The following is a 27,376-nucleotide window of genomic DNA, read 5'->3' as shown; positions in this document are numbered from 1 at the left end:
AGAGGATTGGGTTGACAACGAATATTATATACTGACCAGATGCTTAACATATATTAGCTCACTTTGCTTTACATGTACTAACTCTCGGCGGTCCTATAAGATCACAACAGTGGACTAGAATTGTGTTATTCATGACCCAATTCAGGATTGTCAGGTCTTCAAGATTAATCTTTTAGGCCAGTGTTTAAGATAATATTATAACAAGGTGGAAGCAGATACTGTTTATTTAATTGTTCAGTAATTAAATAAAATTTTAAATCTGCCTCAAGCCAGAGTGACGTTTTATTTTTAACATTTATCTCTCCAAATTTTCTCTCAGAAGAGGTAGTAGAGAATGTGTCTGACTCAGAAATTGAAGATTCAAGACTTAAATGACCAATGTCATTGCCTTCTGATGAAACTTTTGTGTAAAAACTTCTAGTTATATTTTCTTTGAAAATAATGTGTCATTTTCTCAGCGTTTTAAAGTTCTTCTTCACAATTCATCCAGGCTTTCTTGACTACCCTGATTAGCAGATTTCCTCCAGTGCTTTCAGGAACCTTTCTGGTTTGACTGCCTGGAAGATATTCTTACCTATATTTTCATTAATCCATTGTCTTAGTTTACTCATCTATGCCTTCAGGAAAAAAAAATCCTGGAGAAATTTTACAGTTCAACTTCTTAATCCTCCTCCTGAGCAGCTAAATATTCACTGGCCTACCCCTCAGTTTATGGTATATAACTTCATAGGGAATCCCTGAATTGCCATGGCCTTGGGTAGTACCCCCTTTTCATCAGGAATGTTTCTCTCTTTTCCAGTCCTTATCCTGGAATGACCCCAAAGCATTGAGCACCATTATTTGCCCTCTTTATGAAATATTCTTTTCCCTCCACTTGTGCAGTGTCCGTGGCCACAGTGTTCCTTTTCTTGATTATTATTTTTTTAGTCTCCTGTCTGCATCTTCTTCATTAGACTTCAGTTCAGGGTTTGGGGTTCTCAACAGTCTGGCCTCCCTGGGTGAACTCATTTGCATATATGCTTCAACTACTACCAATATGTTGCTAACTCACGGTAATTGTCTCCAGAATCGATCCCTCCATTGAGCCTCCTATTCACAGGTTCCATTTCCTATTCTACATCTCCACTGGAATGCACCCAGTACACCTCTGAAACTTGGTAGCAGGGAATTTGATTCATTGTTGCCCACAGTCTACTTCTTCCAGTTTCTCTTGCTTCAGCAAATGCCTTTGCCCTCTACCCAGTGCCTAAGCAACTGTTTCTCTTTACTTTCTTCCTCCTTCTCTCATGTCAGCTCTTTTAACAAGACCTGTGGGTTCTGTTGGAAAACATATCTCAAATGCATCTTCTCCTTTCCATCACCACTGGTAGCCTGTGGTTCAGCTCTCCTCATCTCTTACCCAGACTATGGTAGTAACTCCCAATGGCTTCTCTGGCTTCCACTCTTGCCCTCTTCAGATCTGTTCTCTGCAGAGAAGCTACAGGCATCCTTCAAAAATACAAATTGCATCACTTTACTCTCTTAAACTCTTTCAATAACTTCTTTTGCATTTGGGATATAATGCCATCCCTTCCATGGTCTGGGAGACCTTGCATTACCTGGCTGGCCTCTGGATGCGTCTCTAAGATCTTTTCTTCCCAGCCTGACTCTAATCATATGACTCTTTCAGTTCTTCAAATAGAGGAAACTCTCCACCATCTGAGAGTCTTTCAATTTGCTGGTTCCTCTCCCTGTGAGGTTCCTCTCCCGTACTTCTTAGGCCTGGTTCATTCTCTTCCTTCAGAACTCTTCCTATGTGTCACATCAGAATGGTCTTGTCTCCCTCCTGTCTAGGTTCCTCCTTGGTTCCAGGCTATTCTCCTTTACAACACAGTTTCCTCTGGAGAACTTGTCACAGTCTCTAATGGCATTGTAGTGTTTGTTGACTTGTGTTTTGTCTGTCTCTCTATGGGAATGTTAGCTGCATGAGGGTGGATACTAAGTCTTCCGTTATAGCAGGGTGCTGAGCCCATAGGGCAGACACTCAGCCCCTGCATCCTGAGTGGATACACAAGTGCCTCCCACCTCCTAGAAACTATGCTACCAGTCACCACATACTGATTTAACACTGAAAGTGTAATCTATTTTAAATGCCTACGGAATAACATTGTAACAGACACGTGCATGTGTGCACTTACACAAGTATATATGTGGGTCATAACATTTCTGTCGAATATATTTGTCATTGAATTGGAGATTTAGTATAGTTTTATAACTCACAGATACTAAAATTTCAGTGATTAATAGTTTTATATTTTGTTGTTGTTGTTGTTGTTCATTGCAGTTCAGCAGTGCAACGTTAGGTGCATGAATGGAGGAACCTGTGCGGATGACCATTGCCAGTGTCAGAAGGGATATATTGGAACTTACTGTGGACAACGTAAGGAACATTGGAATGAACTTCATTTATTAGAAATTATTTGATTTACTGGGTTTTTCATACCAACTCAAGACTGAAGGACCTGTAAAGCCTATGATCATTAAAAAAAATAACTTTATGTAGTAAGCCATACCTTACAGCTAAATTTCTAATTTTTATCATAGGAGATTTTTTTTTCTCTTTTAAGATTTTTGTATTTTAGAGTGTTGATGTTGAATCCCACTAGTACTTCCTCAGATTTGACCCATATCACAAGTTAATATTTACTTTTTTTTTTTTTTAAATCTTGCTCCATAAAACATGAATACCTTCCGGAAGACATGGTAAAGATTGTTGTGATTTCACTCTCTTTAGGCTATCCCAAAATTAACCCGAGGAGAGCCAATCTTTTAAATTGTCGCTTGCTCATATATACTTAATTATGTAATGAAACAGTGCAGGGCTCTGAAATGATTTTTAAAACATCATATTTCGTTGTGAAAGAGGGAACTTTAATCCAGTTAATAAGGTCTCCTCTTCACTTACTAGAGAATATTCTGTACTAATTAAGAAATAACTTTAACAAGGATGTGGGGATGGTCGCTCTTGGATTATGACATATCACTGGAGAACACTGGAGGTTTGGGTTTCCCAAATTGTGGGACTCTTTCAAGAATCCCCATATTTTTAAGTGTGGATGAGTAGAAGGACATGACATTAAAGACCACTGAATCATAAATAGTAACAAAGTGCCTTCTCATTTCCTTTGGATTTCAGGGTCTAGATTCACTGCTAATCTTCAGGGTCTCCCTAAGAACTTCTTGTCAACCTTTTTAACATAGAAAAACCAATTAGTAGGTGTGCAAGAACATCTACCTTGTTTTAAGCTAATCTTACTTTTGTTGGAATTTTAAAAACTGAAAAAAAACGGTTTTCAGTATGCATAAAGCATAAAATTAACTATTTTAACCATTTTTACGTGTCCAGTTACGTGGCATTAAGTATATTCACATTGTTGTGTAATCACCACTGCCATCCATCTCCAGAACTTTTTTGAGTTGCAAAACTGAAACTCTGCCCAGTAAACACTGACTCCCCATTTCTCCCTCACCCAGCTCCTGGCAACCACCATTCTACTTTCTCTCTATGAATATGACTGCTCTAGCCACCTCGGATAGGTGGAATCATACAGCATATGTCCTTTTGTGATGAGTTTATTTTTACTTAGCATAATGTGTTCATGGCTCATCCATGTTAGAGCATGTATTAGAATTTCCTTCCGTTTTAAAGCTGAATAATATTCCATGTTGTGTACATACCATAATTTGTTTTTATCTGTTTATCCATGAATGGACACTTGAGGTCCTGTCACCTTTTTTCTTTTATTAAAAATTTTATTTATTTATCTGACAGAGAGAGAGCACAAGCATACACAGAAGGAAGAGGGAGAGGGAGAAGCAGACTCCCCACTGAGCAGGGAGCCTGATGCAGGACTTGAAACCAGGACCCTGGGATCACAAGCTGAGCCAAAGGCAGCCACTTAACCCACTGAGCCACCCAGGCACCCTGAGGTGCTGCCACCTTTTGGCTCTTGTGAATATGGATGCACAGCCATCCATTTGGGTCCCTGCTTTCAGTTCTTTTGAGTACCATACCCAGAAGTAGAATTGCTAGATCATGTGCTAATTCTGTTTTTAATTTTAAGAGCTGCCTTACTGTTTTCCTCAGTGGCCGCCCCATTTTACATTCCTGCCAGCAGTCTACAGGGGTTTTAAGTTGTCCACATTCTCACCAATGCTTATTTCTATTTTGTTTGTTGGTTTTTGTGTGTGTGAGTGAGATAGCCATCCTAATGGATGTGAAGTGGTATCTTCTTGTGGTTGTTCTTAGTAAGATTGCCTTCCAGGTATTAGGGTAATACAGCTTTCCTTTTATAAATGCTATGGAGTTTTCTTTTAGAATAATTGAAAATAAGTAGGTGAATCAATTTAAAGAAAAATACTTTGTTCAGGTCAGCAGTCAGCCACCTTTTTCTGTAAAGGCCAGATAATAGTTTAGACTTAGTGGTTTCTGTCACAACCACTTGGCTCTTCTATTACAGTGCAAAAGTGACCATAAACCATAAGTAAATGAAAGAACTTGGCTGGGTTTCAGCAGGACTTTATTTTTGGGCACTGAAATTTGAATTTTATACCATTTCCATGTGTCACAAAAATATGATTCTTCTCTTGATTTTCCAACCATAGAAAAATGTGAAAACTGTTCCTAACTCATGGGCAATACAAAAACAGGTGGTGGGCCAGATCTGACCTGTGGACCGTAGTTTACAGACCCCTGTGTAGGCAGCTTGCAGGTATGGCTATTGCTGTTAAGATAATCTGAGACTGACAAGTGTGGGAAGTGGAGCGTTAAGGAATTTGAGAGAATACAGTGCATTGAGACCAGTTTTCTTGCAGGAATAGGAGATGCCAGTGTAGGGTTTTGGGCTAGGGTTGGCCAGGCAAGAGCAACAAAGAGCTAGCCAACAGTGTAACAGATACTGTAGCAAACTTTCTTTTTTCATGGATGATTTTTTTTCTATGTTTTCTTCAAATATTTAGGCATTTTCCTAATTTTATACAATGGACTCCAGTTTATAATCACTAAAAAAAAAAACCAAAAAACTGTGAACCCAATATTTATAAGGAAGCAGATTTACACCTTTTTTAGACCCTAACTGAAGTGTTAGGAGATCTGATTGTATTCCTCTTCTATAGAGTTCAGTAGCAATCGAAGAAACACAATTATCCTTCCTGAAACTCAACCTTTTGTTGTGTAGGGGGAGAAAAATCATAATTACTTTAGAATTACAGGAGGAAGAGCCTTGCCTCAGCTTATCTTTCAGAGTATTTGCTCAAAATCTATCATGAAACCAGCCACTGTCAGCCTGAATTCAGCTGCTGTATCTGTCTGGGGCATATCTGTGTATATATGTATTTTCCTGAAGATTCTGGAGAAAGAGTTCTAGCTGCAGTGTCCCTTCCCCGCTCTTTGCACAGAAATGGAAAGTAAAGGTGCTTTTATGTTCTTCTGCCCTGTGCCAAACCATACCGATGCCCACCACCATCCCCACCCCCACTTTTCAGTCAAGGGAAAGGAAAAAGCACTGGATCAGAAGAGCAGCATATATGAAAATTTGTTTGCTATCTCGTGAGACAAAACTATCATTGCCCAACATTTGCTCAGGGTTAATAGAACATATGGTGCAAGCAAATCATGTAGCCGGCAAAATTCATTCACAGCAAATATGAAGGTGCAAGGTATGACACCTCGTACACATCAGCTCAAGACCTGGTGTAAGGAAGACACTTGCAAAGTTGTGCAACACAGAGACAGCATTATAGTACTGAGAGTAAGGAAGCAGGTGTAACAGTTCTCAGCTTGTGAATCCAGAAAAGTCCTGGAAATATGTTTGCTAAAATGAGGATTATAAAAACATTTAAACTGCTTAGCTGCCTTCCCAGAAATGTGGAAAGCATTCCTTAGAAAGCACTCTTTCATTTCATTCAGCAGTGTTTACTGAGTCACTCCTGTGAGCCCCGTGCTATGCAAGGTATTGGGAGTGTATCAGTGAGCAAACAAGATGACCTAAAGATCCCATTTTAGGTCAGTGGGAAAAGTGTTCTAGACAGAGGGAAAAGCAGATTCACAGGACCTGCTGTGGTAGGTAGGAGGTAATTGTGCGAGGTGAGTTCAGAGTTGGTGGTGGACGGCCTTACCCACCAAGGAAAGAAATCAGGACTCTAAATATTATGGGGAGCCACTGAGGTAGTTTGAACAGTGGAGTGATATGATCTGATTAAATTAAAAAAAGTAATCACTCTGGCTGCTACTGGATCGTAGAAAGGGTGAGAGAGAACATGAAAGGCGAGTTAGCAGCTTCTTGGTGCTGGTGCATGGTGCTGGCGTAATTGAGCATGTGGGAAGTGCTAGTCTTGGACTTGTATTCGGAGGTAGAATCTATGGAAGGAAGTGTGTGCTGATGGGGTGGGTGCGCTGGGGGAGAAAAACAGACACAAAGATCCATGATGACAACTGGAGGATTTGGATGGAGCTCCAGAGTGAACGGTCATGTCATTTCCTGAAATGGGAAGACTGAGCAGGGCGTGGGTTAGGCGGAGCTGCAAACACAGGATGGCAAGAGTTTTGTTTTGGACTTGGTAGTTTAAAAAGTCTGTTAGACCTCCAATTGGAAAGATGTATGAGCTAAGATCTTCGGAGAGAGCTGAGGGAGATACGAACTTGGGAGCCTGTAGACTGAATTTTTATATAGATAATAGGTTAATTATAGGCCTGGGTGTGAAGATCACTGGGAAGTTGGTGTGGAGAGTATGTAGCATGGGTTTTTCTCCATTGCCTTTTGCTTTATCCCACACCACGTGTAAGCATTTCTTTCTTCCTGGTGGTCAGCCTTCTTTCCATGGTAGAAATTTAGGCATATTCACATTTCTTTCCAACTCCAGCTGAAATGTAAATTTCCATTTCTGTTATGTTTTGTTACAAGAAAAACTACTTCATAAAATAACTTTCATCAAAACTCATTCTTAAGAAGGAAAATTACCTCTTTTATTTTTTTATTCTATTATATGCATTGTGTACTTCTTTTGCTGTTTTTGTTCTTCATTGTAAACTTTGGACGATGGAGAACAAATCTTATTTTCGTACAAATACTCTGTAGAATAAAAGAGAAGGAGAATTAAAGTTGTAAAACACTTTCAGTGTGCAGCCACTGTGCACTTTGTTTTATACATCATTTTATTTAATCCTCAAGCCCCTCTCAGGTAGGATCTATTAACCTGATTTTCAGCAAGGGATCTGAGAATCAGAAAGATGACATGATAAGGATGTGCTGGAAACAACAGACCTCCTTATCTGTTCACTGTGACTTTTCTGCATTGCAAAATAGTGGGAAAAGGGCTGCAAGGCTTTCATGTATGGCAGGCTTTTTTTTTTTTTTAGTATCTGTGATGGATCAAATTCTACAGTAGATGATGGGGATACAAAGGCAAGCAAACTCTGGTCTCCGTCCTGGAAGAGCTCACTCTCAGGCAAGAATGGAAATAAAAGCAAATGGCTCTGTCAGCGGGTCTCATCCTTTTTGTTCATGGGAGCTCTTTACATTTAAAAAAAAAAAATTATTGAGGATCCTGAAGATCTTCTGTTTAAATGGGGTATGTGCTGATATTTGCCATATTAAAAATTAAAATAGAGAAATTAAATATTTAAATCATTTAAAATAATAAAACCATGTATGCTTACCTAATTTTTTTATGAACATTAACTATTTTCTACAAAAAAAAAAAAAAGCAATGAGTAGAGAGACATTGTCAGTATAACCTAGACACCTGGACAGGCTCTTCAGGAGACACTCAAGGATTATGCAGCCCTCCTCTCCTACCTGGGATTTGGAAGTCTATTTTGGAAAACCCTGAGAGAAGCCCTTTCTCCACTTAGCCCCGAGGATGCATCCTGAAAGTCAATCATGAATGCTTTTTCCCAATCATGTGTTAAAGGCTAGCATGGATCTCAGGAGAGAACACGTCCGGGAAAGTGATTTCCATTTATATTTCTTACAGTTTGATGATATGGAAAGTAAGTCTCTCGCATCGTAATTAATTACATTAGATAAGGGCTACCTCTTTGCAGTATGTGTTTTTAACATTTGCAATGTTCAAGTGGCTGGCCGTTGTTTCTGTGGAGTTCCACACCACTGAGACTTCTCTGACAGGTTTTTGTTTTCTTCCACATTCCTGTCCACCCCCATCTTTCTCACGCTTCTCATAACCTTTATTTCCTTTCCTTTAGCCTCTGTATTTGTTCATCCAGTTTATTGCCCAGCCCATATTTCAGGACAGGGATGAGTTGCACATGCTGTGTAGGCACAAGTGAAGAAGCAGAAAGGTGTGGTTCTTCCAGAGATGCACTTGTGCGAATGTACGTAGAATCCTTCCTGCTTTTGAGCAAGGCCTGATACAGACAAAGAATTTTAAAGCCCCTGGCACAGTGGTGCTTTAAGATAAAGAAGTCTTTTGTTTCAAAGCATGTTTTCATTTTGTACTGTTAGCAGAACAGAAGCCACTTGGAAGCATTCTGGATGAAAATAGGTAATCCAGCTCAGTATTCGTGGTAAGGAGATAGGAACACTATTGCATTTTTAGATATCAATTTATATATTGAGCTTCCCTTTTTCGGTATGTACCTCATTTGACATGCATACAGATGTGCTTTGCTCCCTCGCTTGGCTTTAATGTTTTAAGCTCTATTTTTTGGACACAAGTCATAGAATATAATCCTCCTCGTCTGTGAGGACAGTGTTTATGTTCAACAAGGTGGTTGGGTTGATAGACAAGCTCTTAGTACCAGTATTTTCTCTCGGAGTAGGCATGATTCTTGGATTCAGCTGCCATCAGGGCAGTTTGTAGGAATAGTGATTTTTCAGGGAATGTCCAGAATGGTCTTTAGAGAGTGGTCTTCTCTTTGTGGTCTTGGCTGCTGAGGGTGGTGCAGTGGGGGAGGGGAGCCGCTCAGGGTCAGTTCTGGCTCCCTGGGGCCCATGGAGCCTGAACTGAATCCTGGTCTCCCTGGTGACAAGTGGAAAGGAGTGAAAGAGTGTATGCTGCCTGTGTTCGTCTTAAAAATTTTGATTTTGGGTTAATTTTTTAATAAAAATATTTCTTGTATCGACACAGTGAGGTTTTTTTTCCTTCTTTCCTTTTATATCCTGTACGTACTCTACACATTAGTTATCTCTCTTGGTGTTTCATTGCTGAATTGATGGTATTCCCCCCAGCCCCCACTGTTCATGTTAGTTTTTTTTCCTTTTCTTATTTACCTACCCCGGTCTTTTGTCTTGGGGGGGGGTGCTTTTTTCTTCTCTTTTTTGCCATATCCTCTTTATTTTTCCATATCACATCCCTCGCTCTTTTCCTGTCTCTCTGCTACCTATAGTCTGCCGCCTTTTTCCTACGTTTTCCCATATTTAATTTCTTACCTGCAAAAATTGATTATGGGGTAATAGAACTCAAATAACGAATTGAATAGTTACATTCTGACAGTATGAGCATTTGAGCCAGCCAATCCTTGTGATTTTGTTTAAAAGAAAAAAAAATTTACCAGATGTGTACCTAACAATGTGATTTACATGAATTGTGTAGGCTTTTGTCTCAATATACGTTATGTATATTTATTTAAATGCCTTCTATAAGCTGTAGATTGTGTTTGAGAGGGAAGATCCATTATGGGCTGCATTTCCACACTATACTGTACAGATGACCTTTGAGCAACACAGGGCCTAGGGGTGCCAGCCCTCCACGCAGTTGAATATCTGTGTATAACTTTTGAATCCCCAGAAACCTAGCTACTAATAGTTTGTTTGGAAGCCCTACTGATAACATAAACTGTGGATTAATAGATATTTTTTAATGTTATATGTATCACATACTGTGTTCTTAAAGTAAGCTAGAGAAAAGAAAATGTGATTAAGGAGCCTAAGGAAGAGAAAATACTCTTACAGCACTGTACTGTGCTTATCAGAAAGAATCTGCTTATGAGTGGACCGGCATAGTTCAAACCTGTTGATGTTCAGCGGTCACCTGTACTTGGAGATTGACTATATAATGAGCTTCTTGCTGTGTTTGTGTGCAGCTGTCTGTGAAAATGGGTGTCAGAATGGTGGACGTTGTATCGGACCTAACCGCTGTGCGTGTGTTTATGGATTCACTGGTCCACAGTGCGAAAGAGGTAAGAAAAGAGAAATGAGACCCTCCCTTTGGAGAAGTCTCTTTTGTTCTAAAAACATACAATTTTGGGTTATCCAAAGAAAATTCTAATGAAATTATATTTTTATTCGTCTTTGATGATGTCTGTAACTCGAACTAGGTAAGATTACTAGACATAACTAACAACAGCTGAAGAGTGTCAGTTTTCTCCACCGGAGTGATCTCAGTTCAGGAGGCCCTGGTGGAAGTTCTGTTGGGCAGGAGAAAAGGAGTGGATGCTCAGCAGGTATCCAGCATTGTCTACTTTACCCATGTAAATGGTCAGCCAAGCCAATGTAAAACCAATTTACCATGATATGAGTAGCACTTAAACTCATGATCGGTAGACTGCTGGAAATCTCCAGTGTCGATGTGCTAAATGGACTATTAATGGTGTCCTGGAAGCAAATGGGTGCCAGTGGCATATCAAAGATGGTTAATCTTAAAAAATGTGATAACTATTTAACACTGAACCGTATGAGTGAAAATAAGGTTAAACTGAAAGCAATATTACATAATCACTCATGATGACATACATCCTCAGTTTATTTTCCCAGGGCTTGTCATAGTATCTAAACTTGTACAGTGCTTTCTTTGTTGCAAAACGTTAGAGTGTATGAAGCTATGCCACTGTAATATTACAGATAAGTAGTGGTGATGGTTTATATATGTAAAGAGGTTTTAAATTGCAAAGAAACCTTGGATTTAAAAAATTATACTCATTACCCTGACAAAAACTTCATCTTAATATTTGGGTTAAATCCTGAGAAGAAATAGAGAAATCAGAATTCTAGTTAAAGTTTGAAAAATGAGATGTATGAAGCCTTTTAACATACACTGGTATGTATATAAACCTTATGATATTTAAATTATTCCTAAGGTAATTGAGATTTCTTGGGACTGAAATACATTCCACAAATGACAGAGTTTATGGTTATACTTAGGGCAAATTTAAATGTCTTTACCAGATGCTTTTATTTTCGACAGAAAAATTAATTATGAAATGTTAGCATAAAAAGGTAAGTTGTTGAGAATGGAATAACACAAATTTCCTACATAATGTTAAGTTTATTTAAATACTACAGAATGAAAAATATTTCAATTTAAAATTTCAAACATCATTATAATTGGTGGAGATGATGTTCATTTTTCTGGAAGTCACGTAATCTCTGTAGTTCTCTCGTCCTGAAGCAGATTTCAAGGTCAATTCCTAATTGGCAAAGGAATTGGGCAGTTCAAGTCAAAGGCTTCCAGGCATTACATCAGCATTCTTCAACAGTTATCCATTCATTAGATTTGTTAGTCCTTACTACGTTTATGGGAATCCAATAAAGACATACGTATCTCTTTCACGTACAGTAGCATGTTTTCAGAAGAAATTACAAAACTAATTAGTTAATGAATTGGCCTGAAGAATATTTTTTAAAACATGGGTTTGCTTCTTAAAAATCTTTTCAATTAATACCCTTCCGATGAAAGTTCTAAAACTTTTTTTCTTCCAAACAAAGTTAATAATTCTCACTCTGTATTGCAAATACGAACTTACATGCTTTTAGAAGATATTTTCAGTGGAATATTTTAGTGTGTAATAGCTAATCCCTGTAAAAGTAGAGTTCATAGTTTTTCTTAAGAAACATTGTTTATACAGATACACAAGGAACAGTTCATTTATGTTGAGCTTAGTGAATAGGCTCATGCCCTGTTAACATTTAAAGTTCATATTGTGTTTCTCAATTACAGAGTTTCAAAAATATATGTTCTTTGTTCTCTTAAAAAAAAAAAAGACTTTTGTAAAATGAGGGATGTTTTTCCTCCTTAATGTAGGACACATATAATTTTCCTTTAAATTGGCCTCGGGGGATCAGTTGTATGATAAAACATGGCTGCTTTTCCAGCTATCTAGGCTTCTGGCAGACTGGTTTCCGGACTGGAGACAGAGACTGAGTGGTAACTGAGTGGCTGGCATGATTATGGTATTTAACTTGAGTCTTGGTGCTGGGTAAGCTGAACCTCTTTGGAATTCTCTTCTCGCTCATGCTGATACATACAATGACCTTTTATACTTAGCACTGCTGATTGTAGAAGGCAGACAACCCAGCTGTGTCCAAGGCACATGTAGAGACTCAGCTCTTTTGGCTTCTCTTTCCAAATACGTGGCATTTGAAAAAAAGATAAATATTGCACTTAATATATACGTGAAAATACAGAGAAATGGAATTAACATCATATATCAAGACCTGGTGCTTTTTTCCCCCAAACACTTAAAATGTACCTTATTATTTATCAGTAGAAATTTGTAGGGGATGGGGTGGGCACCTTGAATTTTCCTTAAGGCTTATATAAGGACCATCTGTTAGAAATATACCCTAGACTCTTTTAAATTATGCATAAATTATTACTACACGCTGTTTTTATCATGTAAACATGATTTTCTTTTAAAAATGCATAAGTTTGGTGAATTTCAAATATCTTTGTATGTAGTGACATTTCATTTAAAATGTACATTTTTTCAGTAAATGGTACCTTAAAAAGGAAGATTGGAGATTAACTTTTTAATCTATTGACATTTTTTAAAAAAAATTTTATTGTATTAGTCACCATTAGTTTTTTTTTTTATGTTAATCACCGTACATTACATGATTAGTTTTTGATGTAGTGTTCCATGATTCATTGTTGGGTTAATCTATTGACTTTTTTAAGAAAAATTCCATTTGTGAATCTGAAAGCTACTTTAAAAGAGGTGAGATCAAATGTTAAAGTCTATGAAATAGAAACTTTCAAGCCTTTGTGTAAAATGAAACATGGATGGATTTCTCTTCGGAACAGGTTTCATAAAATCATCCAGTTGTAGAACCTCATGCATGATCTCACTGTCTAAAAGCCTTTTGGAGGAGTCACTCAGCCTCTGCTTGAATATCTCCAGTAACAGGTTCTCTCTCACTCTCTCACCCCATTGTGAAGCAGGGTTTCATAGTCAGAATCCTGGTTGTTCAAATGCTGTATTATTATGGTTCTGCTTAAGCTAGGCATTTAGCAGATGGCTAGCCCATTCCTTCTTGTCCAGATGATGGTGACTTCTCTAAAAGGAGGCACCCGTAATCTTACCCCTCAGGTTTGCATATTCGCAACTTGAAGTGTAATTATAAGCTCTTGAGTTATTCTGTATATTTTTGTTCATCCACCCAAATACTTCCTATTTCAGGAAGTGAAGTAACTGGGACAGCTATTCAGCCTACTCAGACCATATCTAGATTCTCCAAAAACAAGAGTGGAGGCAGGCAAACTAGGGTTTTCCTGAATTCTGGGTATTAGGGAGACCAGACCTAAGTGTGTTCAGAAATAATTGATGCATGCATTAATTAACTAATTGCATGGTCTTGGAATTTATTATAAAGTACACATGGTGAGTTTGTTTAGCCTATGAAGTAACAGCAAATTAGTGTGACCAGGAGTACAGGGGAGCATGGGGAGAGATTAAGCGGGTGTACTATGCAGGATTCTATACACAATGGATTTGATGCTTCCAAGAAATGTATAAGCAGTACTTTTCAGAAAAAAATCCTTTCATTGTAATATTCTTATCTTAAAAAGCGTTTATTATAAAATAGTTTCAAAAATATGATAAACAAAAATATGCCGTTATTCATAATTCTTCCAGTCAGAATTAACTACTTTATAAAATTTGGGGGGATATGCTTTGAATCCTTTATTCTACTACACATATATTGCTTTTGAAGATTGGGATCTTTCCATCCTTACTGGAATCCACCCTTCTGTAACATGAAATCTGCTTGTATCATAGTTATTATTGTATATTAGTTAATATTTAAGGTCATTTCCAGATTTTCTTTTTGTTTTGTTGGCTTATTTGTATTTTAGCAATGCCGTGATAAGAATCTGTGTAGATAAATCTGTAACCTTGACTTTATTCTTAGAAATGCATAGAAATGCAACTGCTGAGTTGTTGAGTATGTAAAAATGTAAAGCTTTTGATATATCCTGTTTATTTCCCCTGAAAAGGCTTTTTATGATTTATTCCTTTGGTATTATACGTAGAAAATCTTTCTGCATTCCCAAATCTTAAAAATATCTATAGTTTTCCCCCTAGTGCAATGGAGATTTTATTTCTTTTTGCTTTTTAAACCATAAGTTAGAATATATAAGAGGGTGATTTTTATTTTTAAATGAGGTCAATTTATTTATGAATATTAATTTTCATGTATCTTTTGAGTGCTTATTAAGTGTTAGGCTAGGTAGTTGGAGCTCATGCTACAAAGACAAACAATAAAACTCTGTTAATGAGAGGCAAACTAAAGAACAGCAGTGGTCATCTACTTAAACATTAAAAAGAATATAATATGTAAATAATGTAATAGGAGTAGGGACAACTTTATGTGAGAGCCCAGGAATGCTTCTTAGTTAAGGGAGAATTAGAAATGTCTTCCTGCAGTTAATCTGAATGAAAAAAAATATAACTCATTATAATGAGAAAGAGCAGGTTGGGACTAATTCCTGTATTGATATTGCAAGATACATCATGGTTGACTTTTATGCTACAATAACATTATTTAAACTCCATAGTTAAGTACCATAGTTAAGTACCAGAGCTGAACTTGTTTTATAGAAATAAAATGTGTCTGCCTTTCTCTTGCACCCTGAAGATTTAGTGAGAAAGAAATTAGAAGGACCAGGGAGAGAATGTTACCAACCACAGATGTCAAACTCACGTGCGCCCAACACGCACGCACACACACATACACATATTTCTGCACTCGTGAGACTGTTAAGAACATTTTATAACCTCACACTCTCTAAGCTAAACTTAGCCTTAAATGGGCATCAGAGAAATACCAAAAGATCTGTGAGAACTTTACTTTTTGGCACTAGCTCAGATGACATCCTTATCTTGAATGCCATTAAGAACACAACGGCAAAAAAAAAAAAAAAAAAAACCACAACGGCAGGAAAATGAGAGCGAAAAAGCGGACAGTGGGAAGTAAAGGGAAGGAAGGGAAGAAAGGAAGGAAGGATGGGAGAAAAGGAAGGTGGAATACTAAGAGTGAGAGCGGAGATGCTTGGTTCTAGAAAGGGAAGTTCTGCATTTGAGAGACAGTCATCGACTGATCTGGTCTGGGAGAAGCCAGGGCTCCCACTCCTCAGTCTTTGCTTTAAACCTCTGCTCTTCGGAGGTGCCCAGGGAGACCAAATGTGTTGGCAGCCTGTTAAACTTCGATGCTTTACCTTTGAAATTCCTCTGAAGTAGAGCAGTGAGCATTTTCATGTATTGCAGCTCTAAGTGCCCTTATTTATACATTTCTTTGTTTTTGGCTTGTCTACCTAGAGGCAGGGAAACCTGCAATAGAAAATTAAAATATTAAAATATTTTATGTGTGTGTAATTCCATAAATATTTTCCTCTTTTCCTATTTCAACATCTGATTGGAAGGCATTAGACATTAACTGGTGTGGAACATGGGCGCGCGCGCGCGCGCGCACATATACACACACACACACACACACACACACACACACATGAATTAAATATAAAGAAATGTTATATAGGATTCAGCCAAGAATAATAATAAAATGTGCATGTGTACTCTGTACATTTGACCGTTGAACAACATAGGTTTGCACTCTGTAGCTCCACTTATATGTGGACTTTCTTTTTTCAATAAATATACTACAGTACTGTAACTGTATTTTCTCTTCCTTATGATTTTTTAGTATTCTGTTTTCTCTTAGCTTACTTCATTATAAAAATGTAGTATATAATACATATAAAAATACATGTTAATCAGCTGTTTATATTATTGGTAAGGCTTCTGGTCAAACAGTAGACTACTAATGGTTAAGTTTGGGAAGTCAAAAGTGATAAATGGATTTTCAACTGCATGGGGGTCAGTGTCCCTAACTTCTGTGTTGTTCAAGGATCAAGACTACACAGTGTGTAGTCAGAATCAGAACTGAAATTTGTCATATTTTAAGTACACGGTATAGTCAGAATCAGAACGGAATAGTAAGACCTATATGACCTTGGACATGTGATTGCCTTCTCTGATCCTTGTTTCTGCATATAAAATATGTGTCTTTTGTGTCACCTTTATTTTTGTGACTTAAATGACACAGTATAATACCTGGCACCCAATAAATGATAATCATTGATGCTAATCTCTCTTAACTGGACTCCCCATTTATCAAAAAAAGTAAATAATGGTGGCTGGCTATTCAAAATGGAATATTCAAAAACGGAATTTCAAATGGGGAATAAAAGGATTTTGTTAATTACTTAAGTCATACAAATAAATTTTCGTGCTGTCCTTATTGAGAATACATACCATATTTTAAGAGAGGCTCCCCTTCCTGGTATGAGAATATAATGAGATATCCAGTGCCTAGCCAGGGTCTAGTACAGGGAAAGTACTCAGTGAATGATAAGCTGTCGTGGAAAATGAAAACAAGATATGACAGGCTTTCTTGGACAGAATTGTCTTGATGGAAGAGAGAGATAATTCCCAGATTACTGGGACTATATCAGATCAGGGTGCATCAGTTGTGAACAATGTTAAGTTTTATCGTTTTAACTTCTGTAGGTTTTTTTTTTTTTTTGGTAATAATACACAGAAATAAACTGAAAGGTAAATGTATCATTAGCATTACTTTGCATGTTATACGGTTGGACTTTTAGACCCTACTTATGTTGTTTTGACATATTTGTGCTGTAAATCCCAGTGTTTATATCAGTAGTTACTATTTAACTGGTCTGTTTGGTCTTAGTCTCTGCCTTGGCTGTACACAAGGTCTATTTCTGAGCATTTTGCAGTAGAACTGATATATATATGTAGGGTTTATTTTGCTCAAGATACTTGTAATCAGTAGTCCTGCATGTTGCTCAATCTAATAGGAGGAGGTTGGGGAGAGTCTTCAAACAGGTCAGAGAACAGTTCCTCTATGAAGACTTCCTTGACTACCACACACCCCCTGCCTCACTTTACTTTTCAGGCAAAAATTAGGCATGCTCCCCTATCTACCTGTCATGTATCCCATTCCTCTAGAATAGCTCTCTTCATCGCTGTGTTGTGACTGCTTGCTTACCTGGCGGTGAGCTTGTTTAGAGCAGAGATTTTTATCTGAAGTTGCTTTTGTGTTCCTTCTCCTCCACACAATACAGTCTATGCAGGGCACACCAGTTATGTAACTGGATAAGCATTGGGGTTCCACGTCGAAGAAATAGGATGAAAAAAAGTATGGACATGGTAGAAGCCCTTGAATGTTCATGGAGGCTTATTTATCATGGAGGCTGTAAGACACACTTAGTGAAACAGAAGCATAGGAGATCAGGCTGGGCAAATAGACTTGGACCTTAATATATGAAGTCTGGAATGCCAGAGTCCAGAGGCTGCCCTCTGTTCAGCAGGCACTGGGGAGAGGGATTATGAAGGACTTCTGTACTTGAAAGTAGTTCTCCAGAGTGGTTACTCTGGAGTGGCAAACAAAAAGGAATAGAGAGTGGAGAAACTGACACGTACACCATTCTGAACTCATTGCATGTCAGCTAGATCACAGCAATGGATATATTATGTTTGTATGTTTTTATTGAGACTATGGATTTATATATGTGTAAAATTAGATTGCTAGTATTAATTTGGAAAGGAAGATTATGTAATATTGAAGGAAAATGATAGTTATTGAACATTTACTATGATAAGTGCTTGAGAGGAATTAATACTTACAACAACCCAAAGATACCATTTTTTCAAACATCATATTAACAGATAAAAAAACTGAGACACAAAGAGGTAAAGCATTTTGCTCAGATTCACCCAGATAATAAAGGGAAAAAGAAGGGTTTGAACACAAGTGGTATAACCTCAAAACTCATGCACTTAATCACAGTTTTATTTAAGTGAAACACAGCATTGTGGAAGTAATATATTCCCACTCTGTGGAAATGTATTGTGTCAGTTGTTCAGTATGAGAATGATAACAAGGTACATGATTGCAATCGAGTGAAAGAGATGGCTTGCTATTTTTGTATTTTGTTATATGGCCCAGGGATATCTTTTTGGTATATAAATTTCAGATTATACCTCTGAATTCATATACCCAGAGATTGTTTATGTATATGATCTTCTGAAATATCTGTTCAAAACTCATAATGCTTAAAGGGAAATTGAGACTTATATTTCCAGCCAAGATGGACTAGTAGGAACCAGATGAACCCCCTTGCCTGAAAAGAACTGAAAAACAGAATAAAAGATATGAAACGATGGTTTTCAAGATACTGAACATCAGATAACAAAATATAGTGATAGCTGAAAGAAGGACTTCACTAGATTTCCACAGCTTTCTGTTCGAGAGAGTTTTTCCATTATAGCTACACAGACTCCGTAAGTTGAGGAGATGGAGTTGAGCTTCTGAGGAGACCAAGATAGCTAGAGTTCTCCGGATGAGAGTTCTCCTGGAGAGGAGAGAGATGTATATATTTAGAGGGCCTCTCTCAAATTTTCCATGGGACGCTGGTCAACATATTGCATGTGAAGAATGTATATGAGAATAGAGAAAGAATCACCCAAAAGAATTGGAATGATACTCAGAGCACTCACAAGCCCATAAATACTGCCCTTCCCTCAAACCAGGATGGAGACATCCCTACATTTTCTACAGGCCAATGGTTAGAGTACCCAGCAAGGTCTGTATTCGGTAGTGGGGAATACTTAGCTACAGACTAAATCTGCTCTAGTCCTGGTGAATAAATCATAACAGCAGCATCCAGTAGGATCAAACATCCAAGCACAAAGTTCAACAATATTTGTAAGAATACAAATATACTAAACACTCAGTAAGTTAAAATTCACAATATATGGCATCTAAACAAATAGTATCATTCACACATTTTCTACAAATAAGCAGAAGAGTGTGATCATAATGAGAAGAAGTATCAGCTTATCAAAATCAATCCAGAACCTACCTGGATGTTAAAATTAGACCAAGAGACTAAAACTGTTACCATAAGTGTATTCTGTATGCCCATAAAGCTAGAGGAAAGACTCAAAGTGTTAGAGATGTGAAATCCAAGTTGAATTTCTAGAGATGAAAACTGTAATATCACAAGTGAAATATATTCTGGATGGGATTAATGGCAGGTTAGACATTGTAGATATAAAGATAAGTGAACCTGAAGATGTAGCAATGGAAATTACTCAAAATGAAAGAGAAGGAAGTTTAAAAAATATGGGAGCATGTCAGCAAGCTTCCGGTGAACGGTATACATGTAATTTGGAGCTACCACAGGAGTGGATGGTAGCAAAAACATATTTGAAGAAATAATGGGCCGTAATTTTCCAAGTTTGATGAATTCTATAAAGTCACAGAACTAGGAAGATAATGAATCCCAAACAGAAGAAACATTGAGAAAACTGTCTCAAGGGAAAACATGATCAAATTGCTCCTAACTACATAAACAGAGAAAATCTTAAAAGCAGCTGGAGAAAAAAGACTCTTTTTGTACAAAGTTTAAAAAGATAAGGATCACAAAAAATTTCTTGTCGCAAACAGTGCAAGTGAAAGACACTGGTACAGCATACTTAAAGTACTGAAATTTAAAAAAAGTCCTAGATTTCTATATCTAAGAAAATGTCTTTCAAAAACAAAGGCAAAATAAAGCCTTTTGTAAACATATAAAAGACGAAAGAATTCATCACCAGCAGACCTGCACTTCAAGAAATGTTAAAGGCAAAAAAAAAAAAAAAAAAAAGTTAAAGGCAGTCCTTCAAGCAGACGACAAATAATATCAGATATAAATGGATCCCTACAAAGGAAAGAAGAGCATCAAAAAGGTATCTGGGTAGATACATAAAATTTTTTTCCTAGAATTTAAGTCTCTTTGAGAAGCAATTAGGTGTTTAAACAAAAATAATTAAAATTTTCTGTGGAGTTTTTAGCAGATGAGATGGTAAAATGAAACATCAACCCAAAGGCTGGGAGGCTCTTATACTGCCAAGTAGCATAATGTCACTTGAAGACACACTTTGATAAAGATGTGTACTCTAAGCCCTAAAGCAACCACTGAAAAATACAGAATCTTAACTCATAAGTCAACAAAAGGTGATAAAATGGAATAAAATATACTCAAAGGAGCAAAATAAGGTAAAGAAAATAAATGGACAATTAGAAAACAACTAGAAAGTGGTACAGTTAAACGTAACCATATCAGTAATGGTTTAAATGTGAATGGTCTCAGCATTCAATTAAAAGGCAGAGATTGTTAGGATAAAAAACCAATATCCAATTATATGCTACCTATAAGAAATCTACTTAGATTAGAGGATACTAATAGTTTAAAAGCAAAAGGATGGAAAAAGAAATATCTGGTTGATACTAATCAAAAGAAAGCTGGAGTGGCTTGATTAGTATCAAAGAAAGTAGATTTTAGAGCAAAGGGTAGCATCAGGCATGAAGGTCATTTCATAATGATAAATCATGTAAAGGGATATAACAATTTTAAATGTTAACCCATTTCATAACATGGCTTCAAAATACAGAAGTAAAAACTGATAGAACTGCAAGGAGAAGTAGACAAAGCTAGTTATGGCTGGAGATTTCAGCACCTCTCAATAATTGAGAGAAGTAGATAGTAAAGATAGAGAAGACTTCAACATCACTATCAATGTACATGATGAGTTTGACATTTATGGAATACTCTGTTACACGATAGAGAGTGTACATTCTTTTCAAGTCCCCGTGGAACATGTAGCAAAGGAGATCATTTTCTGAATTATAAACCAAGTTTCCATAAATTATACAATGTGTTCTCACTCTACAGTGGAATTAAATCAGAATTCATTAACAGATCCCTGCAAAATACATTCTGTATTGTATAATTCATTTCTAATACCCATGGATCAAAGAAGCAATCAAAGGGGAAATTGGAAAGCATTTTGACCTGAATAAAAGTGAAAACACAATATATCAAAATTTTGGGAATGCCACAAAGGAGTACTTAGAGGGAAGCTTATGGTGCTGAGGTCTATGTTAGAAGAAGAAAATTCTCAACTAAGTGAACTCAGCTTCTTCATTAAAAAGTTAGAAGAGCAAGTTAAACCAAAGTAGAAGAAAAGAAGTAATAAAAGTCAAAGTGAAAATACATGAAGTACCAAACAGAAAAAGTAAGAAAATCATTGAAATTGAAAGCTATTTCATTGAAAAGATCAGCAAATTGAAAAGCTTGTACCCACAATGATCAGGGAAGAGCAAAGACAGAAATGGTCAATATCAGGAATGTGAGAGATGATATCACTACAGATTTCACTGATATTAAATGGATAATGAGACAATATAATGAAAAACTTAAAGCCAATACAAATAAAGTGGACAATTTCTTGAAAGACACAAATCAGAAAGCTCACTGAAGAAGAAATAAATGAACATGAATATCTCTATATTGATTAAAGAAATTGAATCTGTATAAGCCTTCTCATAAAGAAAAATCCTGACCCAGATGGCTTCGGTGGTGAATTCTACCAAACATTTAAGAAGGGAATAATGCCAATTGTATGCAGACTTTTCTAGAAAACTGAACAGAAGTTAAAGCTTCCCAACTTATTCTGTGAGGTTGAATTACCTCGATACCCAAATGGGAAAAAGACATTTCGAGGAAAAATAACATAATATTTCTCATGATGTAAAATTCATCAGAATTTTAGCAAAGTATATCAGCAGTACTTTGAAAGGATAATATAAGCAAGTGGTATTTATCCCAGGATATTAAAAAATCATATTAACATCATATTAACAATTTTTAAAAATCCTATGACCATCTAAATAGCTGCAGAAAAAACAGTTGACAAAACCTATTGCCCCAAACTATCAACAAACTAGAAAATAAAAAAGAACTTCCTCGATGTGATAAAAGGTCATTTCCAAAATGCCTATAGTTGACATCACACTGAATGATGAAAGGCCAAATTCTTTTACCCTAATATCAAGAACAAAGAAGGAAGAGTCATTCTTACCACTTCTTTTGAACATTGCAGTTTTTGGTTCTAGCAAGGGTAATAAGACAATAAAAGTAAAAGTCATAGATATTGGAAAGGAAGAAGTAAAACTTTTACTTGCAGATGACATCACTGTCTCTGTAGAAAATAAGTTTAGCAAGATTGCAGGACACAAGACCAGTGTATGGAAGTCAGTTGTATTTCTTTACTTAACGATCAAGTGATTTAAAAACAGTACCATATACAGTACCATAAATACTATGAAGTGCTCAGGGGTAATTATGACAAAAAATGTACAAGGCTTGTATACTGAAAACCATAAAACAATGTTAAGCAAGATTAATGAAGACAAATAAATGGAAAGATACACTGTACCATGTACTATGGTGCATCGATTGGAAGATTCAATATTGTGGGATGCCTCTTCTCCCCAAATTTATTAGATTCAACACAATTCTGATAAAAATCACAACAATTTTGAAGAAATTGAGAGACTGATTATAAAATTTATATGAAAATGCAGGGAACCTAGAAAAGCCAAAGCACATTCTAAAAAGAACAGGATTGGAAGACTTGAACTGCCTGATTTCAAACATATTATCAAGCTATAGTAATCAAGAGAGTTTGGCATTAGGATAGACAAATAGAGAACTCCAGAACATACCCATAAATGCATAGTTCAACAAAGTTGAAGGTAATTCAATGTAGTCTTTTTAACAAGTGGTGCTGGAACAAATAGATATCTATATGCTGCAAAAAAAATTAACTTTGATCCGTATCTCTCACTAAATATAAAAATTAAGTCAAAATGAATCATAGACCTAAATGTGAAATCTAGAGCAAAAAAAAAAAAAAAAATCTAGAAGAAAACAGAAGATCCTTATGTGGGTTAGGCACAAATCATTAGATACATCACCCAAAGAATACCACCACCCATCCAAAAAAGAGAAATTGATGAATTGGGATTTTTAAAAAAACCTCTGGTCTTGAAAGACAACATACACCTATTATATGATTTAGCTGTTTCACTCCCAATTATTTGCCCCAGATAAATGAAAGTATATATCTATACAAAGACCTGTAGTCAGAGGCTCATAGCAGTTTTATTTGTAATAGCCCCCAAATGGGAAACAACCCAAACGTCTATCTACAAGAGAATGGATAAGCAAATTGTGTATTTCTAAAATGGGATACTTCTCATTTATAAAAAGTAATGAATTGATAAATGCAATATTGATGAACCTCAAAATATTTATGCTGAATGAAAGAAGGCACACACAAAGAAATATACTGTATGATTTCATTTATATATAATTCTAGGTAATTCAAACTGCTGTGACAACTAGCACATCAGTGATTGCCAAGGGATGGAGAGGTGTATGGGTGGGCAGGATGGAGGAATTGCAAAGAAGCAATGGGCAATTTTGGGGGGGGTGATAGATGTATACTCATTATTGTAGTTGTAGTAATGATTTTGTGAGTTCATACCGTATATAAAACATGTTGTACCCTTTAAATATGCGCAGTTTATTGTATATCAGTTATACCTCAGTAAAACCATTTTTAAAAATTGAACAGTGGAAATAATTGTTCAAACAAATTTAGCTTTAGGTTTGGAGATTAATGCCTCTGGCCATGTATGTTTTTATCTGCTTGTAGAAAAAGTAGTGTCTGTTGAAATCTGAATTTATCACCTTTTACAAAACTACTTGATGCTGCCCACTGATGTACACTATGAATAAACCCCAGTGCGTAACTTCTTGAAGGAAGTAATTGTTTTGTGGTAGGTGGAGTTTGGGGAATAGAAACTATATGTCTCTGAACAAGTATATTGATATTATAATAAATATAATCCAATCAGTTCTTCCCTGGGGAAATACAATAGTGCGTTATGCTTTCTGAATCCCATGCTGGAGTTAAACTCATCCTCAGTAGCGGTTAGGGAAACAGTGCTTTGAGGTACACTTCCTGAGTCATTATGCTTATACCTTTGTGGAACTTTATTTTGGGACTTTGAGAAAGCAGTCATCACTAATCACTGTCTCCATAATCAGTATGGATGTCTCAAGGAGCCAATTGTCAAGGAGAATGGAAATATCATTAGATAAATTGTAGGAGTACCTTTTAATTATTCCCAGTCATACCAACCACATCCTCTCAAGGCGTTAAAAACTAAATTTATGTTGAAGAAAGTGTCATAGCCCAGAGAATTAATTTCTGCTTGCCTATTTTTGTTCATTGGGAGATTTTGTTCTTACAAAGTTAGTGGGAAAATTTTTAAAACATTAACTATTTTACACTCAAGCATGTACCAATCTCCTTTCAATAATGTTACTATTTTTCTTTAAACCTTAAAACCTGATTAGTGTACTTAGGCCATCATTTCCTGATTTATTAACATTTTACAATTTCTGTTCTCTCTCTAGTATGAGGGGAGTATGTGCTGTATCCTTATTATTTCTTTCTTTTTTTTTTTCACCACACCTGTTGGTTGATTGGATTTTGTCATCAGAGTTTTTTCTAGGAAGTGTTCATGAGTGCTTTCTCACTGCTAGATTGTTGACCTATTGGTAGATATTGAGGATTTATACTTTTTCCCTCATATTTTTATAGATACCCAATTATTTTCTGTCACTGAATGTGCTATGAAGAAGTCTGAATCTAGCCTGATATTTTGTTTCCTCCTTGCTAAGTTCTTGATGTTTTTTTCCCCAGATACCTGAACAGTTTTTACTGTATAATTATGTATATCATTTATTCTATGCAAATGTTAGTGAAAGTGGTATGATCATTTGATATGGAATCATAGTGTTTTTCATTAATTTTTAAGGAAATTTTCTTCTATTATATCTTTGGATAGTTCTTCAATAGGTTCACTATTTCAGTGTATTAATTTTTTTGGTTAGACTTGTGAGCTGTTATTTGCTCTTTAATTGCTTTGATCTAAGGAATTCATTTCTAGCTGTATCTCTTCTGCTTTGCTTTCTAATTAGCTTAATGGTTTTATAATTGAGTAAGATGTTTTTATGTTGTCTTCAGTTTCTTCTTTAGCTGAGAAGTGTTCCCTTTTATTTGATACTTTTGTCTCCACCTACTAGCCTTTTTTAATTTATATAGTTAACAGATTGTTCTTTGGCGCAAAAAACATAGGTGATTATCTTCTATTTCCTTGACTATACTTTTTTCTTGTAAAGGAGTAATTTTGTTTTTCTAATCTGCTTTGTGCCTTATGAAAATGCTTAATCATAGTATGTTACATGGTTCCTGTCACATTTCTTTTTGTCTTCTGCTTGCTTAAAATGGGCAGCTCTGTCCAAAACTTCTCTTTGCACTAACTTGGTGTAGGTGAATTTTCCTTTTCTTCTTTCCAAAATGGCCTGGATTGTCTTCCTGTCCTAGCTCCTGTTTGAGAGCCAGGGATTTCAGGTATTTCATGTTCTGAGCCCAGAAAAGGGAAGGAAGACTTCAACTGGCATTTGGACAGCTTTGATTAAAGGGTCTGAGCTCTGCATGTTCTCAGGTTCTTCTTTGCATGGTTTGTTTAGGATCACTCCATCCACAGTATTCTCTTTTCACAGAGGAGAATCCTGAAATTGAGATGATTGCTGCCATTTCAGCTGAAGTCCACCGTGCCTGCACCTTTGCTTTCAGAGAATCATGCTTGGCATTGGACTTCCCCAATTGCCCTATCATTGTCCAGCAACAGTCCCTCCTCCCCACGATGAATGTTAAGAGGCTTCAACTCAGCCCTTTCTGTTCAAGAATCTTTTCCCCTTATATTCCTTGTGTCTCCTCTTTTCCTGTTGAATGCTAGGGATAATTGACCGTTTGTGGTGAGGATCATCCTGTCTTCACTGTCTGGTTTGTCCCCATCTGGTAGAGCTCACCACCACTGGTCCTCTCTGTTCTGCTTTCTGACAAGATGCTCTCTTGCTGGGTAGGGACTTTCACCCTTGCAGGTTTTCCCTGATTTCTCCACAAGTTGAACTCATACTTATCTCTCCAGGGGAAATCAATGAGACTTCTTAGGATTCTGATGAATCATTCTCATTCTGTGTATCATGTGGGGGAAGAGGGGTTATGACCATCTTCTGTTTAATTCCTTGGCTGCCATTTTCAAATCCTATGTGGGAGCTTGTGCTTATATCCTACTTGAGGTCCTGAGAGTAATTTTTTTTGGTAGCTTTTACCTTTTTTGTTATTGTTTATATTAGCTGTGGATAGGGGAGATTCTATGGTATGGCTTCAGTCCCCAGTATTTTCTTGGAGTTTGATATCACATTTAAATGTTTTTGACCTGAAGCCTATTTCAAGCCACACAGAAAGCCAGGTGTAAGGGCTTCTGATAAAAGATGATATAATCTGGGATACTGCAGTTATTATTTACAAGTAATATTGTGGTGGTTTATTTAGTGCACATTACTGAACCAAGAAATACTAGTTCTATGGGTGTCTTATTTCTGTGGATTAAAGACTATGGTTCCCATGACCATACTTAATGTCATGGTTTAATGCATGCAAAATTCTTCCATATGGGCGATGCTGAATGTTTGTGAATTCTTCATCTGATTTAGAAATAGCCTACAAGGCACATTCCAGATCTTGAACAAGATCATTTTCATCTTTAAAAAAAAGGGGGGGGGATTATGTTCTGAATGTAACGGAGACATTTTAATTAGAATTTAACAGATTAACTGTGCAACTGTGTTCTTAAGTCAATTCATACATAATTTCTTGTTTGAAAAATGAAGATATTGGGCTAGATCAGTGTTTACCTACTTTTCTTGGTCATAAAAACTGTCTTTTGTTTAAAATCAAAAATACTCCAGTGCCTCTCCGATGGAGACTCAGATTCATTGCTCTGAATTCAAAGATTTTCACCATAGTTGCATATTATCACCAGGGAGCTTTTAAAAATCCTGACACTGAGGCTGCTCCTGAGATCAACTTTTAAGAATCTCTGGAGCAGAGGGACCCAAGCCTAGGCATGAACATTTTTTAAAGTCCCCAAAATCATTCCAACTGTAACATGAAGTTTGTGAAACACTGGTTTAGCATGAAGTCCTTACAAAATACCCTGGAACATTTTTATAGTTAGACAAATCTGAGGAGTCATTTCTTAAAACAGCTCCAAAATTTTATCCATTCTTTCAGTTGTTATATTTAGAGCCCTAAATGAAGCCGTTC

At 36.6% G+C, this 27,376-nt stretch overlaps 1 protein-coding gene across 1 annotated transcript in view; it reads left to right on the top strand.

Moving 5' to 3' along the window:
- The window catches only part of FBN2 (fibrillin 2), a 254,470-nt gene that overhangs the window by 6,645 nt on the left and 220,449 nt on the right, over positions 1–27,376 (top strand). Inside the window, exons 4-5 of the mRNA XM_028103619.2 lie at positions 2,324–2,419; positions 10,082–10,177. Coding sequence (XP_027959420.1) covers positions 2,324–2,419; positions 10,082–10,177 — 192 coding nt within the window. The remainder of the gene's footprint in view (positions 1–2,323; positions 2,420–10,081; positions 10,178–27,376) is intronic.

The sequence above is a fragment of the Eumetopias jubatus genome, unplaced genomic scaffold (genome assembly GCF_037043125.1).
Source record: "Eumetopias jubatus isolate StellerSeaLion01/CBP00866 unplaced genomic scaffold, mEumJub1_p1.0 scaffold_5, whole genome shotgun sequence".
In the NCBI taxonomy this organism is placed as follows: Eukaryota; Metazoa; Chordata; class Mammalia; order Carnivora; family Otariidae; genus Eumetopias; species Eumetopias jubatus.
This window is presented reverse-complemented; position numbering and strand designations above follow the sequence as displayed.